Source organism: Abramis brama (assembly GCF_963993115.1).
Source record: "Abramis brama genome assembly, chromosome: 22".
NCBI lineage: Eukaryota > Metazoa > Chordata > Actinopteri > Cypriniformes > Leuciscidae > Abramis > Abramis brama.
Window position 1 is genome coordinate 10,091,526 of NC_139984.1, and position 24,686 is coordinate 10,116,211.

General features: G+C 39.8%; 1 protein-coding gene across 1 annotated transcript; it reads left to right on the forward strand.

Annotated features, from left to right (window-relative positions):
• Positions 1 to 879: 879 nt before the first annotated feature.
• spo11 (SPO11 initiator of meiotic double stranded breaks) lies at positions 880 to 23,555 on the forward strand (the record flags this gene model as incomplete). Its single annotated transcript, XM_084097966.1, has 13 exons — positions 880 to 971; positions 1,087 to 1,200; positions 2,021 to 2,109; positions 3,026 to 3,092; positions 3,580 to 3,688; positions 3,850 to 3,936; positions 4,239 to 4,275; positions 8,113 to 8,222; positions 8,294 to 8,393; positions 10,015 to 10,052; positions 10,884 to 10,960; positions 23,019 to 23,130; positions 23,306 to 23,555. 13 exons carry the CDS (start codon positions 880 to 882, stop codon positions 23,423 to 23,425), a joined length of 1,152 nt encoding a protein of 383 aa, XP_083954092.1. The 3' UTR covers positions 23,426 to 23,555.
• Positions 23,556 to 24,686: the final 1,131 nt, after the last annotated feature.

Below are 24,686 nucleotides of genomic sequence, written 5' to 3' on the forward strand. Positions count from 1 at the left end.
TCATTACAAATAGCCTATGCAATCACAAATATATGTAAATTACATGACATACAAGTTTCAACATGACAGAACATTTCGCCAGTGCACTTTAACCATATTTTTAAAGACAATGGAATAAATTATGACTAAATAGGCACTATTCTGTATAATAATGTAACGTATGCCTACTACTCTGCTTTAAGTCCTATATGAGTCAGAAACACTTTAGTTCAGCTAATTGCATTTAATATTAACTATAATACATTTTAAATTAATTGCAATTAACATACACTGAAGTGTCCGAAAACATTAGATATGTAGTACACACTTGAGTATGCTATGTAACGTTAGGCCTTTTGTTTTCGTAATAAGCAGTGTACTTTTTCACACTTCATGATGGTCTTGCCTACACTGTTTCATCCATATGACTTTCTTTCCTCCGTGGAACACAAAAGGTGAAATTTTAAAGAATACAAGGTTTTTTTTGTGTTTTTTTTGTCGCTAGTGCGTTCCTATTCAAACCTGAGAGAATCCTTACAAGCGCGCGGCAGATATGCGCATTTGCGCAGGCGCGCGCACAGCCGTTACCTGCTCAAAGCTGACGTGTTGATTAGAAGATTGTTTTAACAAAATACATACTAAAAACCCGACTAGCATATTCAGTGGTTTTATTTTCGATTATTTGATCACTTAGCCGTTAATATCCATAAAAGTGACACCCATTCCAACGACTTACTGAGAGCTTCATCACTTGTTCTGACGCTAATCCGCTAACGTTAACTCGCTCCAAACGCTAAACTGTTTTCCACTTACAAACAAACAAACAACAGCTACAACTGCAGCGAACGCAAAACATTTGTAATTATTTCGACTGCATTTGAGATAACTTACTTCCTTTAGATGGCTGAGCAGTTTACTGAGGTAGATCGTTTACGAGAGACGCTGCTCGAGAGTCTGGAAATGGCTGACAAACGCCAGGAGGACATCAGCAGGTGAGGTGACACCACGAGCAGAAATATTATGTTTTAATACTGATTTTAAAGTTTGCCTCCATTCTTGTCTGTTTGGGCGTTATAATTGAATATAAATCCCCCTCCCCATTCACAGAGAGGATGTTTTGTCGCGCATTGAGAATGTCATTCAGACGATAGTCATCAGTGTGTCTAAAGGTGAAACTCCTGTGCTGAAAGTGATGAAAAGATCCAGCTGGACCAATGTCAGGTGTGTGCCTAATATTTATTTACACAGCCTTATTAAGATATGCAGGACTTTATTTAAATAGGTTTTGTCTAAATCCTATCATTCTATCTATGTATCTATCTATCTATCTATCTAATATCTGACTGTCTGGCTGGTTGTACTTAATCTGAACCTTCAACCTTTCAAATAAAGTAACTTCCCGACTCTAAATAGCTGTAATTTAATGATAGGATGAATCTCTCTCTCTCTCTCTCTCTCTCTCTCTCTCTCTCTCTCTCTCTCTCTCTCTCTGATACACACTAGCAATCCTCTGAAGAGGTTTTCACTGTGCACAGTGCAATAGCTCTTGTGCAGAACAAAGAAAACTGTCTGGTCAGATCTACATCAAACCTCCCTAAAGCTTAAAGCCCGTTTCATCTGGGCCCCTCTAAGGCCAGGGTCCTGACAACTTGGAGAAAGACTAGGCATTTGGCTTACTGCTGTTATAAAGGTATCCTTCATGCTAGCAAAATGACTGATAGTTTTAATAGCACAGATATGAGAATGAAAAATTTAAGTGAATAATTTCATCCCCCACAACAATAAAACCTCTCAGTACTTAGATTTCCCAGAGCAACATTTGGTTATGATCATCATAAGATTTCTCAGATGAGACATGGAGATGTTTTTCCCCAAAACATTTCACCCGCACAGCCAGACATGAAGTATCTCCTGAAGTCATCTTCATTTCTTGTGCATATTTCAGGGCATGTTATGACTTTCTGCATATTAGTCAACAAAAAAACGAATAAAGACAAAAGAAAACGGAAATGAGCAAAAGCGATGTTGGTTTTATTCTCAGATTTCAGAAGTCTGTTGGTTTGGTACTGAAGGCAGATGTCTCTCTAACGCCTCTCCGATGTGACTGCCCTTCATCAGCCACCAAGTTTGGTGAGATCACCCTGGGTTACTTGCTTTTGCTTTTGACATACATTTTCTACCTGTGGGACAATAAAAATCCCCATAGACTTGCAGTTATGCAGGGAACCAAGCCATATAGAGACCAGAATATCACAGAGGCTCTCTTGACTTGGGCTAGTAATAACAACCCACAACATCCTAGCAACTGTACACTGTAAACAAATAAATAATAATAATAATAATTATATGATCAATAAGTTATGACAACATTTTTTTTTACATTGCTTTAACTCGTCAAAAAAGTTAGAATATATGACATGTACAGTATATGTTATAAAGTCATTATTGCGAGATATAAACTCACAATTGCGTGTTATAAAGTCAGAATGGCAAGATATAAACTCAAAATTGTGAGAAATAAACTCGCAATTGACTTTATATCTCGCAATTCTGACATCTTTTCTCAGAATTGTGAGATATAAACTCGCAATTGCGAGTTATAAAGTCCAATTCTAAGGAAAAAAAGACTGACTTTTTTCCTCAGAATTGCGAGGTTATATCTCACGATTCTGACTTTAACACGCAATTGTGACTTTATATCATGCAATTCTAACTTTATATCTCCCAATTGCGTATTATAAATTTAGAATTGCGAGACATAAACATGCAGTTATGAAAAAAAAAACTGAATTGTGAGTTTATTTCTCGTAATTGCGAGTTTATATATATACAATTCTGACTTTATAACACGCAAATGCGACTTTATATCACGCAATTCTGAGATAAAAAGTCAGAATTGTGAGATAAAAAGTCGCAATTACCTTTTTAATTTTTTATTCTGTGGTGGAAACAAGCTTTCATACCATATAGCACATTGAATTGTGGAAAAATTCTATATTCTATTTCAACAAGAAATGACTGTTTCTGGCATGTTCCTGTTTTACAGCCCTGATTCTGAAGCTCTTGTCTATTATTTACAAACTTGTACAAAGTGACTCCTATGCTACTAAAAGGTAAGTGATAGCCATGTCAACACATAACATGTCCACAAACTCTACAGGTTAAAATATGGTTAAAACTTTTCACCTTCACAAGATCAGTTTACATGCTCTTGTGTTGAGACAAATACATTTGGAAAAGTAAAAAAAAAAAATCATGTTCCATGCTTGTATGCATAAAAATGCTAAAAGTAAAATGGTGTTTAAAATAGTTTTAGATGGAGTTCAGCATGTCATACTGCAGGACTATATTTTGGCAAGTTTTTCTCCAGCGCCTTTAAGATATGACCTGTTTCATGTCTAAATATTTAACATTTTTATCAGCTTTTGCAGACCGTTTCATTCAAACCACCTGTGGATATAAGTGATGATGTGATTATAAATCAGCAAACAGCGTCATAAATCATCTGATATAGGGAGCAGGTGGAACCTTTGATTTTTTTTATGACGTGATTTGTCAAGTGCACCTGTGCACTGAAATGTTTTCTCTTCGATCGGTCAGGGACATATACTATAATGACGTGCAGCTGTTTGGCTCACAGAGGACCTTGGATTTCATCGTGGATGACGTTTCGTGCTTGCTGAAGGTTCCTCGTAGGAGTCTACATGTTGTATGTGCATATGGCTCTAGTGTGTAGACTTTTATACACTCACACAAAAGCAAAACGAATAAAGTGATTGTCATGTATTATTTAAGGCCTCATTTGCATAGGTTGACCTTTGCATATCCACTAAAGAGAGTGTAAATAATTTATTTTAATAATCCTCACAGCTTGCAACATCCAAAGGCTTCATCTCAGGTGATCTGTGTTATTTGGAGGAAGATGGCACAAAGGTGGACTGCAATTCCAGCTCCGCAGTGAGTCCAGATCGCCAGCCAACCTTTCTGTAAAGCTCACTTAATGTGCACTGTATGCCAGAGCATGATTTATATAATCTCCTTCTGCCCAAACCCATTCATCTGTAATTCGACTGCCAACTTTTTTAGAGCGTATCTGTCAAACATTCACATCTGTATAACTCAAATGCTGTTCCACTTGACACACATAGTCTGACACACCATTCTCAATCTACTCAGTCATTTTGTCTCTCTGAAGTTTTGTCCATACTATTTTTGCTGTGAAATGATTTGAAATGTTTTCATAATTCTGTCCCCCCCAGGCTACCCCTGTGTCTTCCAATGTTAACGGCATCAGAAGTATCCTTCCTGTTCTCTTAAACCATGTAAAAGTAAAACACCACCATAATCCCTTGTCAGGTCAAGTCAAGTCACCTTTATTTATATAGCGCTTCATGCAATACAGGTCGTTTCAAAATAGCTTCACATCAATAAACAGGAAAATAACAGAATCAATGATGCAAACTTCATCAAATATGAGACAAATTCAAATTCTGCTGTAAAGCAACTTTTAAAAACAATAGTGTCATTATTCAGCTTGAGTCAGGTCATTGTTGGTTCATTCAGTTGATGGTGCAAAATTCGTCAGTTATGAAATTAATTCAACTCAGCTGTAAGTAACTCTACAGAGGACAATAGTATCATCAAGTTTTTATTTCAGTTTTAGTTTTAGTCATTTTAGTACTTTAGTACAACTAAACCTAATTTCAGTAAGATGCAACTTTTCTCCCACCACCCACAAACACCAGAGTCAAGTGATAATTAAAGGTAGGGTAGGTAGGATTTTTATAAAAAACTTTTTTTCAAATTTGTTTAAACTGTCTTTATATACCAATAATTAAAATGTAAGTGCTCTGAAAAAGAGAGAATAAAAATCGAGTGACTGTAGACCTTTTAATCTGCAATAAACACAGCTCATTATTTCCATCCGGGACGAAACAATTGATTGGTTTGGGCGACTGTCACTCTCTCTCGCAACCATGGCTACCACCCCTGTTGCTACAAGATCTGCCCATATGCGCGCACACCCGTTTGATTTGAGGAGTGCAAGAGAGGCGCGGAACCTACGAAGAGTAAAATGATGGCAGAAAATTCAAAGCACCTGCATATGCAGTCAGCGAAGGCAAACAAGGCAAAAACTACTTCCTCGGACCCTGGTTGCCCGCACTCTTGAACGACCTCCTCTGCTTCGCCCTCGACCCCGGACCTGTCCTCGAACCGACGATGCGGTACTTGTCACCGGAGTGTAACGTTAGTCCTCATCAGAGTCAACAATGTTTTCTTCATGGAAACTCTTACATGCAAAACACCGTATATGTTATGAATCTTACACGAAATTCACCTTCATCACAGTCTAACTGATGGTAATGGAAAAACGTGTATCAATGCAACCTGTTTTTAGCTTTGCCTTATAAATATAGCTCGTTACCGAATCAAACAAAATATATTTTAAACTTTACCAGTATCGATATGCTAGCTTGATAGTGAGTACTAAAATCCATCTTATTTGTTTATATTTATAGTGATAAAGTTAGGTATTTTATTACATGTGATTCTGACATGATGTCACTGCATGCACTGCGCTCATCTCAGGTAAATAAATGCGTCTTCCAGCTGAGCCTGAGTGTTTGGCGTCGTGTGTTCATGTGTTTTGGGGGTGTGGCTTTGGAAGGAGCCCAGAAGGGAGGGGGTGGAGTGAATGGAAATAATTAGCTGTGTTTACAACAGTCGTGAGAGGTCTACAGACACTCGATTTTTATACTCTCTTTTTCAGAGTACTTACATTTTAATTAATTATTGGTATATAAAGACAGTTTAAACAAATTTGGAATGTTTTTTTTTTAGAAAAATCCTACCTACCCTGCCTTTAAGTTTAGTTTAGTTTAGTTTTTTATAAAGCACATTTCTACTGCCTCAAGTGCAGCCCAAAGTGCTGTACAAAGCCATCAATAAAACCAAAAACAGAGAATACAAAACACAACAACATAAAATTAATATTTAGTTCTCGGGAGCACAGTACCTGGAGCATTAATTTATCTGCTGATCTCAGATTCTTTACTGGCTGGTGCGGTATAATAAGATCTGACAGATAGGAGGGCGCGAGACCATTTAAAATATAAAAAATTATTAATAAGGCCTTGAAGTCGATTCGAAATCTGATAGGTAGCCATTGAATGGATGTTAGAATCGGGGTAATTCTGTCCCTCTTTCTCATACCGGTCAATAGTCTAGCAGCAGCATTTTGAACCAGCTGCAATCGATTCACTGACTGAGAGAGTCCTAAATACACCACATTACAATAGTCCAGTCTGGATGTTATAAAAGCATGGATGATCGTCTCCAAATCTCTAAATGAGAGCATAGGTTTCATTTTAGCTATTAATCTTAAGTAGGGGTGTAACGGTTCACAAAATTCACGGTTCGGTTCGATACGATACACTGGTGTGACGGTTCGGTACGTTTTCGATACAGCAAAAAGAAAGTAATGCCAGAGAAATTTCCTTGATTTAATTTTTTTTTATTAAAACTAACATAATAAAGTATGATAATTTTTTACTTTGAGCAATGATGGAGCTATACTTGACTCTTCTTAGGAGCATATAAAACAAATACAGCTCCTTATAAAAAAAATGAAATGTAATATTGTAGTAGTAATAAACAAAGGTTTATTTTATTTCAGATTAACATTTGAGGGCAGCAATTTTATTCATAATGTCGAAATAAAACAGACTTTACTTGAAAGCACAATGTTTGTTTCTTCCAGGTTTCCACGTCAGCGCCGTTTGATCCGTTAATAACAGATGTGAATGCTTCTCACTAGATCTCGCAGCGATGTTATTACTTCAGTGGCAAATTCAAATGCGTTCTGTACTGGATCTCTTAGCGCTGTGTAGTAACAGTGTCGCTTGATCAACATCGGCTCGCGCTGCATTGGTCTTATAACTGATAAACGGTCCATGAAGCACAAAATAACGAGTAGCGCAGTTTCGTTCCACTTTCATTGCGTTTGTCATTTGATGTTGGGCAATCTTGTGGTCGCGTCAGCGTCTCTTACATTATGAGCGCGCCTACATTTGAAATAACGTAATTTTGGTCGGCAGGAAAAATGGTCCAACGATAGTGAAAATGGTTCAATACGAATACGTGTATCGTTACACCCCTAATCTTAAGTAGTAGAAACTAGTTTTCACCCCAGCACTAACTTGTTTTGCAAAATTCAATTCAGAGTCAAAAAATACACCCAGATTTTTTGTGCATGGGTGAATATTTCTGGAGAGTGGCCCCAAGTATCTAGAGATAAGTGGCGAAGAGCTAAGAGGGCCAAAAACAACAACATTTTTGCTCTCATTTAAGTGGAGAAAATTCTTAGCCATCCAGCACTTTACATCATCGAGACACTTAACAAGGTTGGAACAGGACTTATCAAGTGGATGTAGTGGGACATACAATTGAGTGTCGTCAGCATGACAGTGGTATGTGATCTCATATGTCCTGAAAATAGATTATTAATAATTAAATTAAATTAAGGTGGAATTAAATCATAAGACTTTTGGAGATCCTTTCTGACCTATGCTAAGTGCCTCATGGTTGTGCTTCCCAGTGATGTGTGGGATTTTTGGCACAATGGAGTCTTTTAAATCACAGAAATTATTCACATTGATATAGTTATGTCACTGCTCTACTAAAGTTAATTGTAGCTTTTAAAGGGATATTTCACCCAAAAAATTAAATGATGTTGGAAGTTGTTCCAAACCTGTATGAGTTCCTTTCTTCATGTTGAATACAAAAGAAGATATTTTGAAAATGTCATTAACCAAACAGTTGATAGACCCCATTGACTTACATAGTATTTGTATTATATATACTATGGAAGTCAATGGGGCCCATCAACTGTTTGGTTACCCATATTCTTCAAAATATTTTCTTTTGTGTTCAGCAGAAGAAAGAAATTCATACAGGTTTGAAACAACTTGAGGGTGAGTAAATGATTTTTGGGTGAAATTTCCCTTTAAGAAAACAGAGCCAAATACATTAAAATATAAAAATATTATAATTTATATTTCATTTGAAGGACTGTATGAATGAACTTTATACTATCTGTCGTATTATGTATTACATTCCTTAGCAACATATAAGACATTGTATCATCTGCAAAATTCATTCTGATCGTGGAGAAAGATGCAACACTCCAGAGACTACTGGACGATGATTTTTGTACCAGACTTTCGCCCTGTATCATCATAACAGTAAGCGTCTGTTAGATCAGTGCTGGTGTGTATTTTCAAGGCCTGAATGTTTGGTCTTGTGTGTTCATCAGGGTAAAGGGATGCCTGATGTCAACAGCAGACTGATGGTGAGGAAACTGTGGGACGCGCTACACGTCCCAGTTTTTGCTCTGGTGGATGCAGATCCTCATGGTACAAACACACACACACACACACACACACATTTATTAAAGGAGAACTCCAGTCAATTTTAACATTGAGCTAATTTTTTTGTAAATTTGGAGTGCTGTCAGTACAGAGAACAACGACAAAAATCGGTGTTGCCTACACCGTGTTATCCTCTTTTTAAAATTTGCACCCTGTTGACTTAAATGGGGCAAGTTTTAAACCTGCTTTTAGCCTCTTAACATCCTTGATGTGTCATTACAAGTGCACAGCCAATGTGAGTGATTCCTTCAGAGTGAATTAACTTAACTTGGCCGAATTAACTTCATTTTTATTCATATCTTTCACATCTACTGCAGTCAGATTCACCGTGTTCACTCTGAAGGAATCACTCACATTGGCTGTGCACTTGTAATGACACATCAAGGATGTTAAGAGGCTAAAAGCAGGTTTAAAACTTGCCCCATTGAAGTCAACAGGGTGCAAATTTTAAAAAGGGGATAACATGGTGTAGGCAACACCGATTTTTGTCGTTGTTCTCTGTACTGACAGCACTCCAAATTTACAAAAAAATGAGCTCAATGTTAAAATTGACCGGAGTTCTCCTTTAATCATGCTTACATCATGTTGCTCATTCAAGAATGAGGGATTTTAGTGTGGCAACTACCCAAAACCATTGTTGGTGAAAGTTACTTTTAGAGTAATGCATTACCCTATTGTCTTACTCCCTGAAAAAGTTAGTAATTGTGTTACTTAGTTTTTATGGAAAGTAATACGTTACGTAACGATTTTTGGCAAATGTAGAGGTTTATCTAAAGTCATTTTAGCTTATTAGTATGGTTGAATTTAATCATCCGAGGTCAGCAGCAAAGACATTGGTTAATAAAGTGAGATTAAATACATAAAGTATATTTGTGTTATTTAAGATATTTTATTATTGCAGGTTTGTGTAATATTCTGAGTTTGCATTTCACTGTTTTTATTCATTTTTAGGAATACTGAACCTATTTTTGTGCAAGTCAGATGAGTAAATGCTCACATTTAGTCCAGAACTACAATAACCGTCATGTTTACACAAAGCGCACACAACACCTCTGCACTTACTCACGATTTCTCTCAACATGAGGACAAAGGGTGTTTCTTATTTGAAAAGTAATCTGATTTAGTAACTCGCATTGTAATACCCCCAACACTGCCCAGAACACCCCTAGCATCTTTGTGGAAAAAGTGTGCTTAATTGTATTGAATGTGCACTTGTAGTCTTTGAAGTATATTTTGTTACTTGCATATAATATAATATTAATGAAATAAAATGCCAGCTAAGTGTACTTAAAAAGAGTACACTGTCATGACTTTTAAATGCAATTCACAAACACACACATGCTCCATCGTTCGCATGAGTTCATCGTTCCCTGAGAACAACCAATCCTGCAGTGATTTTCATTTGTGGCAGGTCTAGTGCAGTTTAGCATGAACATGAAGGCCCTGCTATTTTTGTCACTGTCATTATCAATGACTCCAGTGCTCTCTGTGCATGTGTAATGCTTTACTTTGTTCTCGGGCGAATTAAGTTGTCCCAAAGGATAATTGCAAGGGTATGGTGGTGATTGCAGAATCAGCCTCTCTCCCTTTTTTTTTTTTTCCCCAGGCATCGAGATCATGTGCATCTACAAGTATGGCTCACTGGTAAGTCCTGTTTCCTACTATTTCTGTGCAATTTCCAGTGAGGCCTGCACAGTTTTGCATTGCGGTGACATGTAATTATTCTTCTCTCTTTGTGGCAAGACAAAAAAGAGGAAGCACTCATTCATGAACTTCAAATTTACCCTTGTGGAAAAAGTAAAGCGTTTCTACATGTGTATGTGTGACACATCTGCAGAGTGTGTGGCTACATTTTGGCTGTTTAACTCGCTTTCACATACAGAATCCTGCAGTACAAAAATCTTTTTCTCAATGAGTTTTTTTTTTGTCATTTTCCATTATAAAATATCTAAACTAATATGAATAAATGTAATGATTTGCTGCTCAAGAAACATTTCTTATTATCATTATTGAAAACAGTCATGCTGCTTAACATTTTTGTGGAAACCATGATACACTTTTTTCAGGATTCTTTAATGAATCGAAAGTTCATAAGAACAGCATTTATTTGAAATCTTTTGTAACATTATAAATGTCTTTACTGTCACTTTTGATAAATTTAATGTGTCTTTACCAAATAAAGTGTTCATTAAAAAAATTAAATCTATTCTACACCAACCTTAAACAGTTTTGCTTCTCAGTTACAATTTTATTATTAAATTTGATTAAATTTTATATTGAAAAAGGACAAAAATTCGGGTAAATTATTTTTTTTTGCAGGCCTTTCAAAGCATCCAGCACATTAAAACGAATACATGCAGTGACTGTAACATTTCATATACTTAAACCTGAACATATACTTAATAAATCATGTTGGCTTGTTCAATGTCTGTCGGCTGCCCAGCTTTAGGAACTCTAACTGTCATTTGTCCACAGTCAATGGCCTTCGAGGCCCACAGTCTGACTGTCCCCAGTGTGCTGTGGTTGGGCCTCCTGCCTTCAGACATCCAGAGGTTTGGGAAAGTCAACTCATTACTCTGCTCTGTGGTTTGTGATTGAGGCTGGGCTTGCTCTGGTTTCCGTTTTCTGGGGTTTTTTTGTTTTGGTTTTTGTTGCTGTTGCTGTTTTTTATTTCCTTCCTCTTGAAAGCTATTTTTAAGAGGATGTGTCAACTGTCATGGACTTCAGAAATAAGAACATCTTTTTAGGAAAATAGAATAAACTACAGAAGAAAGAAATGTTAACTGCCGCTGTTAGCACCATGTAGCCTACATGATATGTTAAACACTTGCCACTTTGCAAGGTACATTATCTAGTATCGCTTACGTTTCTTTTGTGCTTTTAGAAGGGGAATTAATGCCACACTACCAAAAATTGGCAGTTTCCCATCTTTCAGCCCAGTTCTGAGTGGTAGCTTGTACAGAATGCAGCAGACCACCATGATCTGGCATACTTTATCTGTACAACATCACCCTAGAAAAAAAGTGCACTTGATTATACTGCGTGTATGGATATTGACCCAGTTAAGACTTCATTTTTATTACTTTGATTAAAGTCATTATTTGATGTAAAAAAAAACTAGGGGTGTGACGAGATCTTGTGATATTAAAATGATAAAATGATATTTCTCGTTGAGGTGAAATGCTTTCTCTCTATATTAGCATGAAGGAGTTGAGATTGTGGCAAAACCTTTTACAGTGCTTGCATTATGTCGTTCTGTCTAAAACTCAGAAAGTAGAACTGAAATGACATTCGTTACAAGACAGGGCTGTCACGATTCCTCGATTAAATTTGAGTGTTCAATAAAAAAAAACCTGCGCTTAACCCCTGGTTATTGTCCTTCTAAACGCCGTTTTTAACCCCGGGTAATTAACCGCATTGCGGTGCCAACATTGTACTTTGTGAAACGGAACGCTGTTAGAATGTTACCGCTGAATGCTTAGCAACAGACAACCAATCGCGTACTCATTTAAATTCAGCGTTTGAGAGGAAAAATATCAAATGCTGACAGAAAACGTAACAATTTTAGTGAAGAAGAGACTTCTTTCTTACCTTTATAGTCCGTAATGTCCATTCAGAAGGTCACCCCATAAGGGACTTGATTTTTTAGTTACATTGAACAGTTCTGTCGTCTCGCCGTCAGCACACCCTTCGACGATGAGACCCTGAAATCATTGTTTTGGATTGAAGCCAACTACCTCCAGCCAGTAGACCTCCTAGACACCCAGGAACTAGACTGGAGCGAGCGTCTACCCCCGATCCAGACTACAGCCAAACCCAGAGCCCAGCCCACCACCACCCTCGACCGCGGAGACTTTGCGAGAGAGGGAAAGGGAGAGCCCCGACCATCACCCCGTAGCCGGTGCCCCAGAATGAGTCTGACCAGGCGTGTGAGCTCGCGACACCAGCGGCTGAGGGGACACTGGTAGAAGTGGACACTGAGGACTGGCTGATTAACCTGGATATGGAGGTACTGCCTCCCACCTTATCCCATCCGATATTATCTGTTTATTCTTCATCATTCATTACTATTTCAAGACAGTAGTAAGACTATCATCAACCTGTTGGGAATTGGAATTACTGTTATTGAATACGTAAATTTTACCTCTGTCACCTTCACCGCAAAGCTCAGCCAGTCCTCCAGCCCTGCCTCTGCTGGATGCCCGCAGCCCTTCTTCTTCCCCGGGAACACCTTGCTGTGACGTGAAGCCTCAGGTTGTGCAGCCACCAGCCTTGCCCAAGCAAGAGGATCCTGTGGCTCCGCCTTTGGCCTCTGATCCCTTCGTTCCACCTCGTCCCGTCGACCTGTCGGCTCCGCCTAGGCTTCTCCCACCTTGGGCTCCACCAGAGACCATCGACCTTGTGGGTTCCCTCGGCCCACCAGCTCCCCCTTGGTCAGTCGTCACTCTACTTCCACCACAGACTTGCGAGCCTTCAGCTGTGCTCAGTCCCTCCACCCCTTCGGCTACAGAGGGTTCCTCCTTCCCTCCGGCTCCACCACTGTCCTTTATTACACCGGCTCCGCCTCAGTCCTCGGGCCCTCTAGCTCCGCCTCAGCTGCTCATCGCAGCAGCTTCGCCTAGCTTTCCAGTGCCAGCGATGTCGCTCTGTACCATCGGCTCTCCGTCTGCACCCAGGGATCCATCGGCTCCTTCTCCGTCGGTCGTCGCACAGTTGTCATTGGCCCCGTCTCGGCTGTCTACCCTGCTGAGCTCTGGGTCTGTGGCATCGCTGGACATCTACCATCATCACCGCCGGGGTCACCGCAATCTCCTGTCATCATCCCTTTGCCATCTGTCACCATCCCTTCGCCATCTTCTGTCATCATCCCTTCGTCATCTTCTGTCATCATCCCTTCGTCATCTTCTGTCGCCATTCCTTCGTCATCTCCTGTCACCATCCCTTCGCCATCTTGTCGCCATCTGTCATTTCCCCTTTGCCATCTCCTGTCACCATCCCTTCGCCATCTCCTGTCATTATCCCTTCACCATCTTGTCGCCATCCCTTCGCCATCTGTCATTTCCCCTTTGCCATCTCCTGTCACCATCCCTTCGCCATCTTCTGTCATCATCCCTTCGCCATCTTCTGTCATCATCCCTTCGTCATCTTCTGTCGCCATTCCTTCGTCATCTTGTCGCCATCCCTTCGCCATCTGTCATTTCCCCTTTGCCATCTCCTGTCACCATCCCTTCGCCATCTCCTGTCATTATCCCTTCACCATCTTGTAGCCATCCCTTTGCCATCTGTCATTTCCCCTTTGCCATCTCCTGTCACCATCTCTTCACCATCTCCTGTCATTATCCCTTCCCCATTTTCTTCTGTCGCCATCCCTTCGTCATCTCCTGTCATCATCCCTTCACCATCTTGTCGCCATCCCTTCACCATCTGTCATTTCCCCTTTGCCATCTCCTGTCATCATCCCTTCGCCATCCTTTCGCCAGCTTCTGTCACCATCCCTTCGTCATCTTCTGTCACCATCCCTTCGCCATCTTCTGTCGCCATCTCTTCGTCATCTTCTGTCACTATCACTTCGCCATCTTCTGTCATCATCCCTTCGTCATCTTCTGTCATCATCCTCATAGTTACAACGCGGACTGTTGAGCAGACGCGTCTCTAGCCTATTAGTGATCCAACGCCGGATACTCTTATAGGTTACGTCCGTGGATCACGGCTGAACGCGTCTTCTCCACACTCACTTACAAACAAACATGGCGAATATATCAGATGTAAGTAGTCTACCTCTTGGTGCAGGTGAGGACACATTTGAGCTGCACGCATTGCAGTCTGAGCTGGAAGCTGTTGAGAAACAGATCCACAACCTTTTAGTGAGACAGGCCGAGCTGATAGACCGGCGGTTAGCTCTTGAAACATCACGCGCCGATGCACACAAATCAGTGATTAACATTACTAACCCGCTGACTCCGACCTCGTCTACTCCGTGCGTTACTCAGCATCGGTCCCGAGCGCCGAGGTCGCGATCAGCCATGGTCTCGTTCACTCCGGCTCCAACACGCCACCACGAAGCCTGGATGGTTCCGCAGCGGAAGACGCGAGTCAGGTCTAGACCAAGACTCTTTCCGACCCTCCCGGTTTTCGAGTTATCCACACAAAACCGCTTCTCCCCTCTTCGCGAAACCGAACGCGATGCTGTGATCATCGGCGATTCCATCGTTCGGCACGTACACGCTACGTTAGGTAAAAGTAAGATGCACAGTCACTGCTTTCCTGGTGCTCGTGTTTCTGAAATCGCTGCTCGCGTTCCCGAGATTCTGAACGGTGACGAGCGCGTCGGAACTGTGGTCCTGCACGCGGGAGTGAACGACATCAGGCTGCGCCAGACGGAGGTTCTGAAGAAAGACTTCAGGAATCTGATCGATACGGTACGCAGCACATCGCCTGAAATAACGATCATTGTGTCAGGACCGCTTCCCACGTACCGACTAGGACATGAAAAGTTTAGTAGACTATTCGCGCTAAATGAATGGTTAATGTCATGGTGCAATGAGCAGAAACTGCTCTTTGTAAATAATTGGAATCTGTTTTGGGAGCGTCCTAGGCTTTTCCGTGCCGATGGCTTACACCCAAGCAGATTCGGAGTGGATCTTCTGTCGGATAACATCTCCAAAATGTTAAATAGGCCTACCATTAGATGACTAGTAACCAAAAGTCCAAATCATAGTCTCTCCTGCACCAATTTAAATGATATAAATACTAGTGTAGAACATTGCATAGAAACTGTGTCTATTCCTCGTTTAGTGAGATCAAATAATAATTCTACTGCAGGATCTAGGAAAAATCTAATTGTTATTAAAACAGAAAATGTTGCTATTAGTAAACAAAAACAATTTTTAAAGCTAGGTCTTCTAAACATTAGATCACTCACACCTAAGGCAGTTATTGTAAATGAAATAGTCACAGATAATAGCTTCGATGTACTTTGCCTTACTGAAACCTGGCTTAAACCAAATGATTATTTCGGTCTAAATGAGTCTACTCCATCTGGATACTCCTATAAGCATGAGCCCCGTCTGATTGGTCGTGGCGGCGGTGTTGCAACAATCTATAGAGATATTCTCAATGTTACTCAGAAAACGGGTTATAAGTTTATTTCGTTTGAAGTACTTGTTACTTGTAAATGTTACGCTCTTAGATGTTAGAAAAAAATCCATATTATCTCTAGCCTTGGCTACCGTATATAGACCGCCTGGGCCTTACGCTGATTTCCTAAAAAAGTTTGCAGATTTTCTCTCAGATCTATTGGTCAATGTCGATAAAGCATTAATTGTTGGAGATTTTAACATACACGTAGATAATTCAAATGATGCGTTAGGGTATAGATTTATTAAATTCCTTTGGGGTCAAGCAAAACGTCACCGGACCAACTCATCGTCTTAATCATACACTCGATTTAATTATATCATATGGAACCGATCCAACCGATATAGATATCATTCCACAAAGTGATGATGTCACTGACCATTACTTGGTAACTTGCATATTACGTACTGCTGTAATATGTCATGCTGCGCCGCGTTATCGACCAGGCAGATCAATCCTTCCATCCACCATAGATAATTTCTCAAATTGCTTATCTAATCTGTCTCAGCTGCTGCCTGAACCCAAACAAACAGATGAACTAGAAGAACTAACTAGCACTATGAGCACCATTCTCTCTAGAACATTGGATGTTGTTGCACCCATTAAATTAAAAAAGGTCAGAGAGAAAATTAAAGCACCATGGTACAATAATACTACGCATGTTCTAAAGAGAGAAACCCGTAATCTAGAGCGTAAATGGAAACAAACTAATTTAGAGGTCTTTAGAATCGCGTGGAAAGACAGTATGTCACGTTATAAAAAGGCCCTAAAAGCGGCCAGGGCTGAGCACCCCCGCAAACTAATAGAAAATAACCAAAACAATCCAAGGTTTTTATTTAACACCGTGGCTAGACTAACAAATAAACAGACGTCACCCGAACAAAATATCCCGTTACAGTTTAGTAGTAATGATTTCATGAACTTCTTCACTGAAAAAATAGAAAACATCAGAACCACAATTGTAAACGTTCAATCCTCAATCGCGTCTTATAATTCAGCCTCAATTATCCCCCCGCAAGAACAATTACAGTGCTTTACAACTATAGAACAAAAAGAGTTAAATAAACTTATCACTTCATCTAAAACAACAACATGTTTATTAGATCCTATACCAACTAAACTACTGAAAGAAGTGTTACCTGTAGTGGAAGAGCCTCTCCTCAATATTATTAACTCATCTTTATCTTTAGGTCATGTTCCAAGAACATTTAAACTGGCAGTTATAAAACCTCTCATTAAGAAACCACAATTAGATCATAATAATCTAGCAAATTATAGACCCATTTCAAATCTTCCATGTATGTCTAAAATACTAGAAAAAGTTGTGTCCGCTCAACTGGGCTCTTTCTTGCAAGAAAATTATATCTATGAAAAGTTTCAGTCAGGATTCAGGCCGCATCATAGCACTGAAACTGCGCTCGTTAAAATCACAAATGATTTACTTTTAGCTTCAGACCAAGGCTGTATCTCAATACTAGTTTTACTTGATCTAAGTGCTGCGTTCGATACTATAGATCACACAATACTCTTAGATCGACTACAAAATTATACTGGTGTTCAAGGACAAGCATTAAGCTGGTTTAGATCATACTTATCTGACCGCTACCATTTTGTCTATTTGAATGGAGGAAAATCGATCATAACTTCAGTAAACTATGGAGTGCCGCAGGGATCTGTGTTGGGCCCTCTATTATTCTCAATATATATGATGCCACTTGGAAATATTATAAGGAAATATGGAATTAGTTTCCATTGTTATGCTGATGACACTCAAATATATATTTCATCACGGCCGGATGAAAACGCTAAATTATCCAAATTGACAGAGTGTGTTAAAGATATAAAAGATTGGATGACGCGTAATTTTCTTTTATTAAATCCAGACAAGACAGAGGTAATACTTATCGGTTAAAAAAAACGCCCACAGAACCTCTCACAATACAACTTTGACATCGTAGGATGTCCTGTTACTTTATCCTCTACAGTAAAAGACCTGGGTGTTATACTCGATTGTAACCTGTCTTTTGAAAATCATATTTCATATGTTACAAAAACAGCCTTTTTCCACCTTAGAAACATTGCTAAGCTACGTAATATGCTATCAGTTTCTGATGCAGAAAAGTTAGTTCATGCATTCATGACCTCGAGACTAGATTACTGTAATGCTTTATTAGCTGGTTGTCCTGCATCCTCAATAAACAAGCTAAAGTTAGTCCAAAATGCAGCCGCTAGAGTTCTTACTAGATCAAGAAAATATGATCATATAACACCGATTTTATCATCACTGCATTGGTTACCTATAAAGTTCCGTATTAATTACAAGGTATTGCTACTGACTTATAAAGCCCTAAACGGCTTAGCTCCAGTCTATTTAATGGATCTTCTATCGCCCTATAATCCATCGCGCTCTTTAAGATCAATAAATTCGAGGCTTTTGGTCATACCTAGGATATCCAGATCAACCAAAGGAGGGAGAGCATTTTCACATTTGGCTCCGAAACTCTGGAATAGTCTTCCTGATACTGTTCGTTGCTCGGACTCGCTCTCCCAGTTTAAAACTAGATTAAAGACGCATCTTTTCAGCCAGGCATTCATATAATATTTTTAATCTTACAGTTCAAACTACAATCCGGCCTCTAGTTCATAAATGCCAGAGGAGAACTGGCCCCGACTGAGCCTGGGTTCTCCCAAGGTTTTTTTTTTTCTCCATTAGGTCACTTGATGGAGTTTTTTCGGTTCCTTGCCACTGTTGCCTTTGGCTTGCTCAGTTGGGGATATTTAATTTTATTTTATCAATCAATAAATTCCACTAGAAACAAACCTTGTTGTATTATTTTATTTTAATTTAATACTGTGAAGCTGCTTTGATACAATCTGTATTGTGAAAAGCGCTATACAAATATACTTGATTTGATTTGATTTGATTCCTTCGTCATCTTCTGTCGCCATTCCTTCGTCATCTCCTGTCACCATCCCTTTGCCATCTTCTGTCACTATCACTTCGCCATCTTCTGTCGCCATCCCTTCGTCATCTCCTGTAATCATCCCTTCGCCATCTGTCACCATCCCTTCGCCATCTTCTGTCATCATCCCTTCGTCATCTTCTGTCATCATCCCTTCGCCATCTTCTGTCACCATCCCTTCGTCATCTTCTGTCATCATCCCTTCGCCATCTTCTGTCATCATCCCTTCGTCATCTTCTGTCATCATCCCTTCGTCATCTCCTGTCACCATCCCTTCGCCATCTTGTCGCCATCCCTTCGCCATCTGTCATTTCCCCTTTGCCATCTCCTGTCACCATCCCTTCGCCATCTCCTGTCATTATCCCTTCACCATCTTGTCGCCATCCCTTCGCCATCTGTCATTTCCCCTTTGCCATCTCCTGTCACCATCCCTTCCCCATCTCCTGTCATTATCCCTTCCCCATTTTCTTCTGTCGCCATCCCTTCGTCGTCTCCTGTCATCATCCCTTCACCATCTTGTCGCCATCCCTTCACCATCTGTCATTTCCCCTTTGCCATCTCCTGTCATCATCCCTTCGCCATCCTTTCGCCAGCTTCTGTCACCATCCCTTCGTCATCTTCTGTCACCATCCCTTCGCCATCTTGTCACCATCCCTTCCCCATCTCCTGTCATTATCCCTTCCCCATTTTCTTCTGTCACCATCCCTTCGTCGTCTCCTGTCATCATCCCTTCACCATCTTGTCGCCATACCTTCGCCATCTGTCATTTCCCCTTTGCCATCTCCTGTCATCACCCCTTCGCCATCCTTTCGCCAGCTTCTGTCACCATCCCTTCGTCATCTTCTGTCACCATCCCTTCGCCATCTTCTGTCACCATCCCTTCGTCATCTTCTGTCACCATGGAGTTACTAAGGGGTAGAGTTCAGCATGGAAACAACTGTGGGAAAAAAGCTTTTCCTAAACCTACTAGTCCTGGTCCGGAGACTCCTATAGCGCCTCCCAGAAGGTCAAACAGTCCATGAGCCGGGTGAGAGAAATCTTTTATGATGTTGTGTGCTTTCCTGTAACATTTCCTGTAGATATCTTCCAAGGTTGGGAGTGCAGTTCCTACAATGCGTTGGGCAGTTTTCACCACCCTCTGCAGTGCTTTCCGGTCTGACACAGAGCATCTTCCACACCAAACTGTAATACAGTTGGTCGGGATACTCTCGACGGCACATCGGTAGAAGTTCAACAGGATTTCTGAGGAGAGATCGTTCTTTTTCAGAATCCGCAGGAAAAATGGAATAGAGGAAAGGACAAACAGCCCTGTGGTACACCAGTGCTAAGAATAAGGGTAGAAGAGCAATGGTGGTCTAACCGAACATACTGGGGTCTGTTGGTCAGAAGGTTCAAAAGCCAGTTGCAGTGTAAAGTACTGATACCCTAGTCTCTAAATTTGATGATTAACCTGGATGGGATGACAGTGTTGAACTCTGTACTAAAATCAAGGAACAGAATTCTAGTGTAAGTGTCTTTATTGTCCAAATGAGAGAGAACTGAGTGCAGCGTTATGGAAATTGCATCTTCTGTGCTCCTATTTTTGCGATAGGCGAATTGATAAGTATCCAGTGTGGGTGGGAGACAGGTTTTGAGGTGTGCCAAGACCAACCGCTCAAAGCACTTGGTGATGATGGGGGTAAGTGCTACTGGGCGGTAAGCAGGCACGCTGCGGAGTTTTTTGGTATTGGTACAATAGAAGTGGTCTTGAAGCAGGTAGGCACAGCAGCTTGTGCAAGAGACAGGTTGAATAAGTCTGTCAGAACCCCCGCCAGTTCTGCAGCACATGTCCTAAGAACACGTCCAGGAATGCCATCAGGCCCTGCCGCTTTCCGTGCATTAATCCTGCTCAATGCTGCGCTGACTTCACTGGTCGTGAGTGTAAATGGCTGGTGGTCTGCAGAAAGCTCAATTTTTGTTTGTCAGTTCCTGGTTATCCCTTTCAAAGCGAGCATAAAAGTTATTTAGCTCATTAGTCTGTTGAAACCAGTCCTGCAGTTCAGAGTCTGCTCCCTCTGGCCACACTTTGATTGTCTTCACTGTAGGTTCCACACGTTGAATAAGTGTAAGTGATAAATACGTGGGAAAAAGGAACAGTGTTCCTACTGAATAATGCCTATTGCACTTTATTTTTTTGCAAAAAGAAAGAAAGCGTGAATAAAATAATAAGTCATTCACATTATAGGCTAATTAACTCTACGCACTGTCATGTCAGGGTGACGACTAGGTCGAGCCTGTTCTGAAGACTCCCGTTAATTTTGACTGCATGGGAAAAGAGCGCGTCTTTTTCAGGCAGACAGCAGGCCTAACAATCATTTGATTGGTTCAACCGCGACCCGCCCGAATTTAATTAACATATTATTTTTCGTCACGTCATCCGCCCGATCCGTGGTTTATCCACGGAGTCCGCGGCTGTAACCGCCAACCGCGCATCTCTACAGGAGACAGACAGGATTTTTTTGACCAGTGACCGGACATTAGCAAGAAAAATGCTGGGTAAAGAGAGCCGATGTGGTGTTAACTTTAACTTATCTCTTAAGCCTCCGTGCGTTCCTCGTCTTTGTTTACGGTCCTGTCGCCGTCTGTAAGCACTTCCGCCCGGCCAGGCAAAGTGAGCAGCCTCCGATGTTCTGGAGATCTCTGGGATGAGTCGGAAATCGGCGATAAAAGTAACAGAATTTTGTAATCCAATACCCAGAAGTTCCTGTCTGCTGTAAGATGTTAAAGCAAAGCTGTTCTGAATGAACAAAGTAGCCAGGAATAAATAGAACACTGCTAAAATGCAAAAACTGGGGAGACGTTGAGCCTCGCATTGTGCACGCGCCGCCATTTTTTACATAGCTACTGACTTTGAAGCTGGATTTTGATCTGGATTTTAGGTTTTTGTATTGAAATGCACAAACTGCATGTAAAAGTGGTCCGCTGTTTAGTGAATTCACCAATCTGAATGACAGCATGCATTCAAAAAAGTGCTGGAAACATCCTCAGGTATTTTTGCTCTGATTCCGACAGCATCAGCACATTCATGCTGCCAGTTTCCTGCTCCACCTCATCCCAAAAACACTACTGGACTGAGATCCTGCATGTTTGTAATGCACTAATGTCATGTTTGTAAAGGCTGGATTTGTAGAACAACACTCTCCTTAAAGTCAACATGAAATTAAGAAGACTGCTCACAATTCTCAGCACAGATGTATTGAATTAAAGTAATGTGTTTCAGTTTTCTGATTTAATCTGTTACACCATAGTATGATAGCTGGACAGAATTGATTCTGGCCTGGTCATATCATTTTATAAAAACACATTCTGTTCTGTTAAAATTTTTGTTATTTGAGCAGTGAAGTTCTCGTTTTTACAGTGGCTTTTGGATTTATACATTATTTTTGTCATGGCAGCAAGGTTGTAAAATTGGATACAACTTTACACAGAAATGTTTAGTAAGCAATTTTTTACACTTGTTTACGTCTTGTAGCTTTACTATTGAAATGTACTATTTCCATTTCCATTGCAAGTGCCTCACTATAACCCAGAATTTAACTTTTTTCTTTTTTTTAAATGAATGTGCAATTGTAGTGTACTTCAAATCTTATTTTTATAATATCAATATAATATAATATCAATGAAATAAAAGACCACTTAAGTGTACTTAAAGAGTTTCTGGCACTTTAAAAGTGCACTTTGTTGTAATATCAGATTAAAAGTTTTACTTTAAAGTACATTTTAAATCATGTTTTAATAATCTTTTGTCGTGATTTAAATAAATACACTTATTTTAAAGTGTTGACTAACATACTAAAACACATGTAAAGTACTTGATTATAATTTTAACTGTTGTGTGTTATTTGATATTATATTTAAAGTTAACCAACTGCAGCTTCAGCATTATAAATGTGTAATTACAAATATATTTAAATACATGACATATAAGTTTCAATAGAAATGGCATTAGAGTATATTTTAGTCTACCATAAATGCCTGTCAGTACATTCAGCAGTAACTTTAACCGTATTAAAGTTTAAAGACAATAGAATTGTGAAAATACATAAAGATGTACTTAAGACCTAGTGAAGTAGGTATAAAAGCACTTTAAAGTTCAGCTAATTGCGTTTAATATAAATTTAAACTAATAGCATTTTCATTTTCAATTGCAGTTAACATGCAGTTAAGTGTCTGAAAACACTACACTTCACACTTATAATTTTAAAGTATATTATTTCTGTAATGAGCACTCTTTTTAAAGCATTGCTAAATAAGTAATTTTTGTGCTAATCATTATGTGCTGTTTTATTGAATACAGATTAGTTCCAGTCACTTGATTTTCTATTTGTGTCTATCTGCATCAACTAACACTAGTGCCAAATTAAGTGGCCAGCGGCTATATGTAAGAGTAAATTGCTGAGATTATGATTGTGTGTACATTGTTATGAATGCACAAGGCCTCATGGTGTCTGTATTTGAATGGTTGTCACAGGTACAGAGTGCCGGAGGAAAGTATTATTCCATTTTCTCAAGCAGATGAGAGTAAAATCAACAGCTTGAGGAACAGATCCTACATCACCTGCCAGCCTGCGTGGGAGAGAGAGGTGCCTCATTCCATGCTTCTGTACATTTAAGACACGACAAAGGCAATATGCAAAGAACAGACGATATGGTCAAAGATAACGTCTGTGACATAAGTGTTTTGACAGGTGTATGCAGAGGCCAAGAATGTGAATGATGTCACCTGATCTATGTGTCTGTGATTTTTTTTTTGTTCAGGTAGAAACGATGCAGAGACTGAAGCAGAAAGCTGAGATCCAGTCCCTGGCATCTATCGCCCCTCATTTCCTCACTCGAGTCTACCTGCCAAATAAACTGCGCTATGGAGGCTGGATATGAGCATCTGCTGCCCTCTACTGGAATATGTATGCCACACATGTAGCGTGTTTTCGCATGAAGTGCATGATTGAATACTGTCCAGATGTTACAGCGTGTTCTCACTAAATGTTAGATGAGCAGTTATGTTGGATTACCGTCACCGTAGACTGAGTTATGAGCTTGAATATGCCATACATCATCTGAGCTGTTATGTTAAAGCTGCTCTGGACTGTCACGTTTGCATTGTCGGTGAATATTATGGAATAAATGAACGAAACAAACCCTTCTCTTTCACCATGAACTTTGTTATTTTATATTTTACAATACTTAGGTAAATTAAGTCATCAGTTTCTTTAAAAATAAAGGTAGATTTAAATATTTAAATCATGGTTACGGTGATTTAGCCCAGAAAGTGTAAGTTAATGGTAAGGTAGGCAATTTCAGATTTGCAATTTTTATTGCAAATAAGCAATAAACCAGAAGCTTTAAATGGTAGCGTAAAAAAAAACTTCCGCTTCAGTCTGTATGGCTGTGCCCATCGAACGGGATTGTTGTGATTTATTTATGTAAAATTCAGCACAAATTCTTCTTCTAAAGACACCAACCCCAGTTACAAAGAAAAATGGTGTCATGATATTCCGACGCACATTTCATGATTTAAAGGAGTGTCAAAAATACAAAAATGGTGTGCACATCCCAAACACCCAGATTGGGCGCAGGTGCAGGACAACTGAATGATATAGACAAATAAAGAAGTGTGAAGTCCACACACTGAAAATTACTGCTCCAAAAGAATTTATTCAAGCAACGTTTCGACCCTCAGGTCTTCATCAGGCACAATGTCAATGTAAAGTGAAGTCAACTTTAAATAGACACAGGTGATCACCTTAATTAGGCACACCCAAGAAATCATGTGATAAATACAAGTCATGTGACAAATACAAGTCATGTATGTCATGTGACAAATACAACTCATGTGGCAAATACAAGTTACAAAAAAAATTTTTTAATCACTATAAAAATGGCTTAATATCAAAATCCTCATTCAACCCTAAAGTATTTAAGGTATAAATCCAAAAACATTCCCTCTGTAATAATTTCTTCTCATAATCTCCTCCTCTTGAGGGTTTTGTTACCTTTTCTATACCAATATACTGCAAAATGCTGACGTTATGGCCTACTTGTCTAAAATGAGACGGTATAGGACTGCGCATATCTCCAGTTCGAATGGTACTGCGATGTTCACTAATACGAGTGCGTAATTGTCTGAATGTTTTACCCA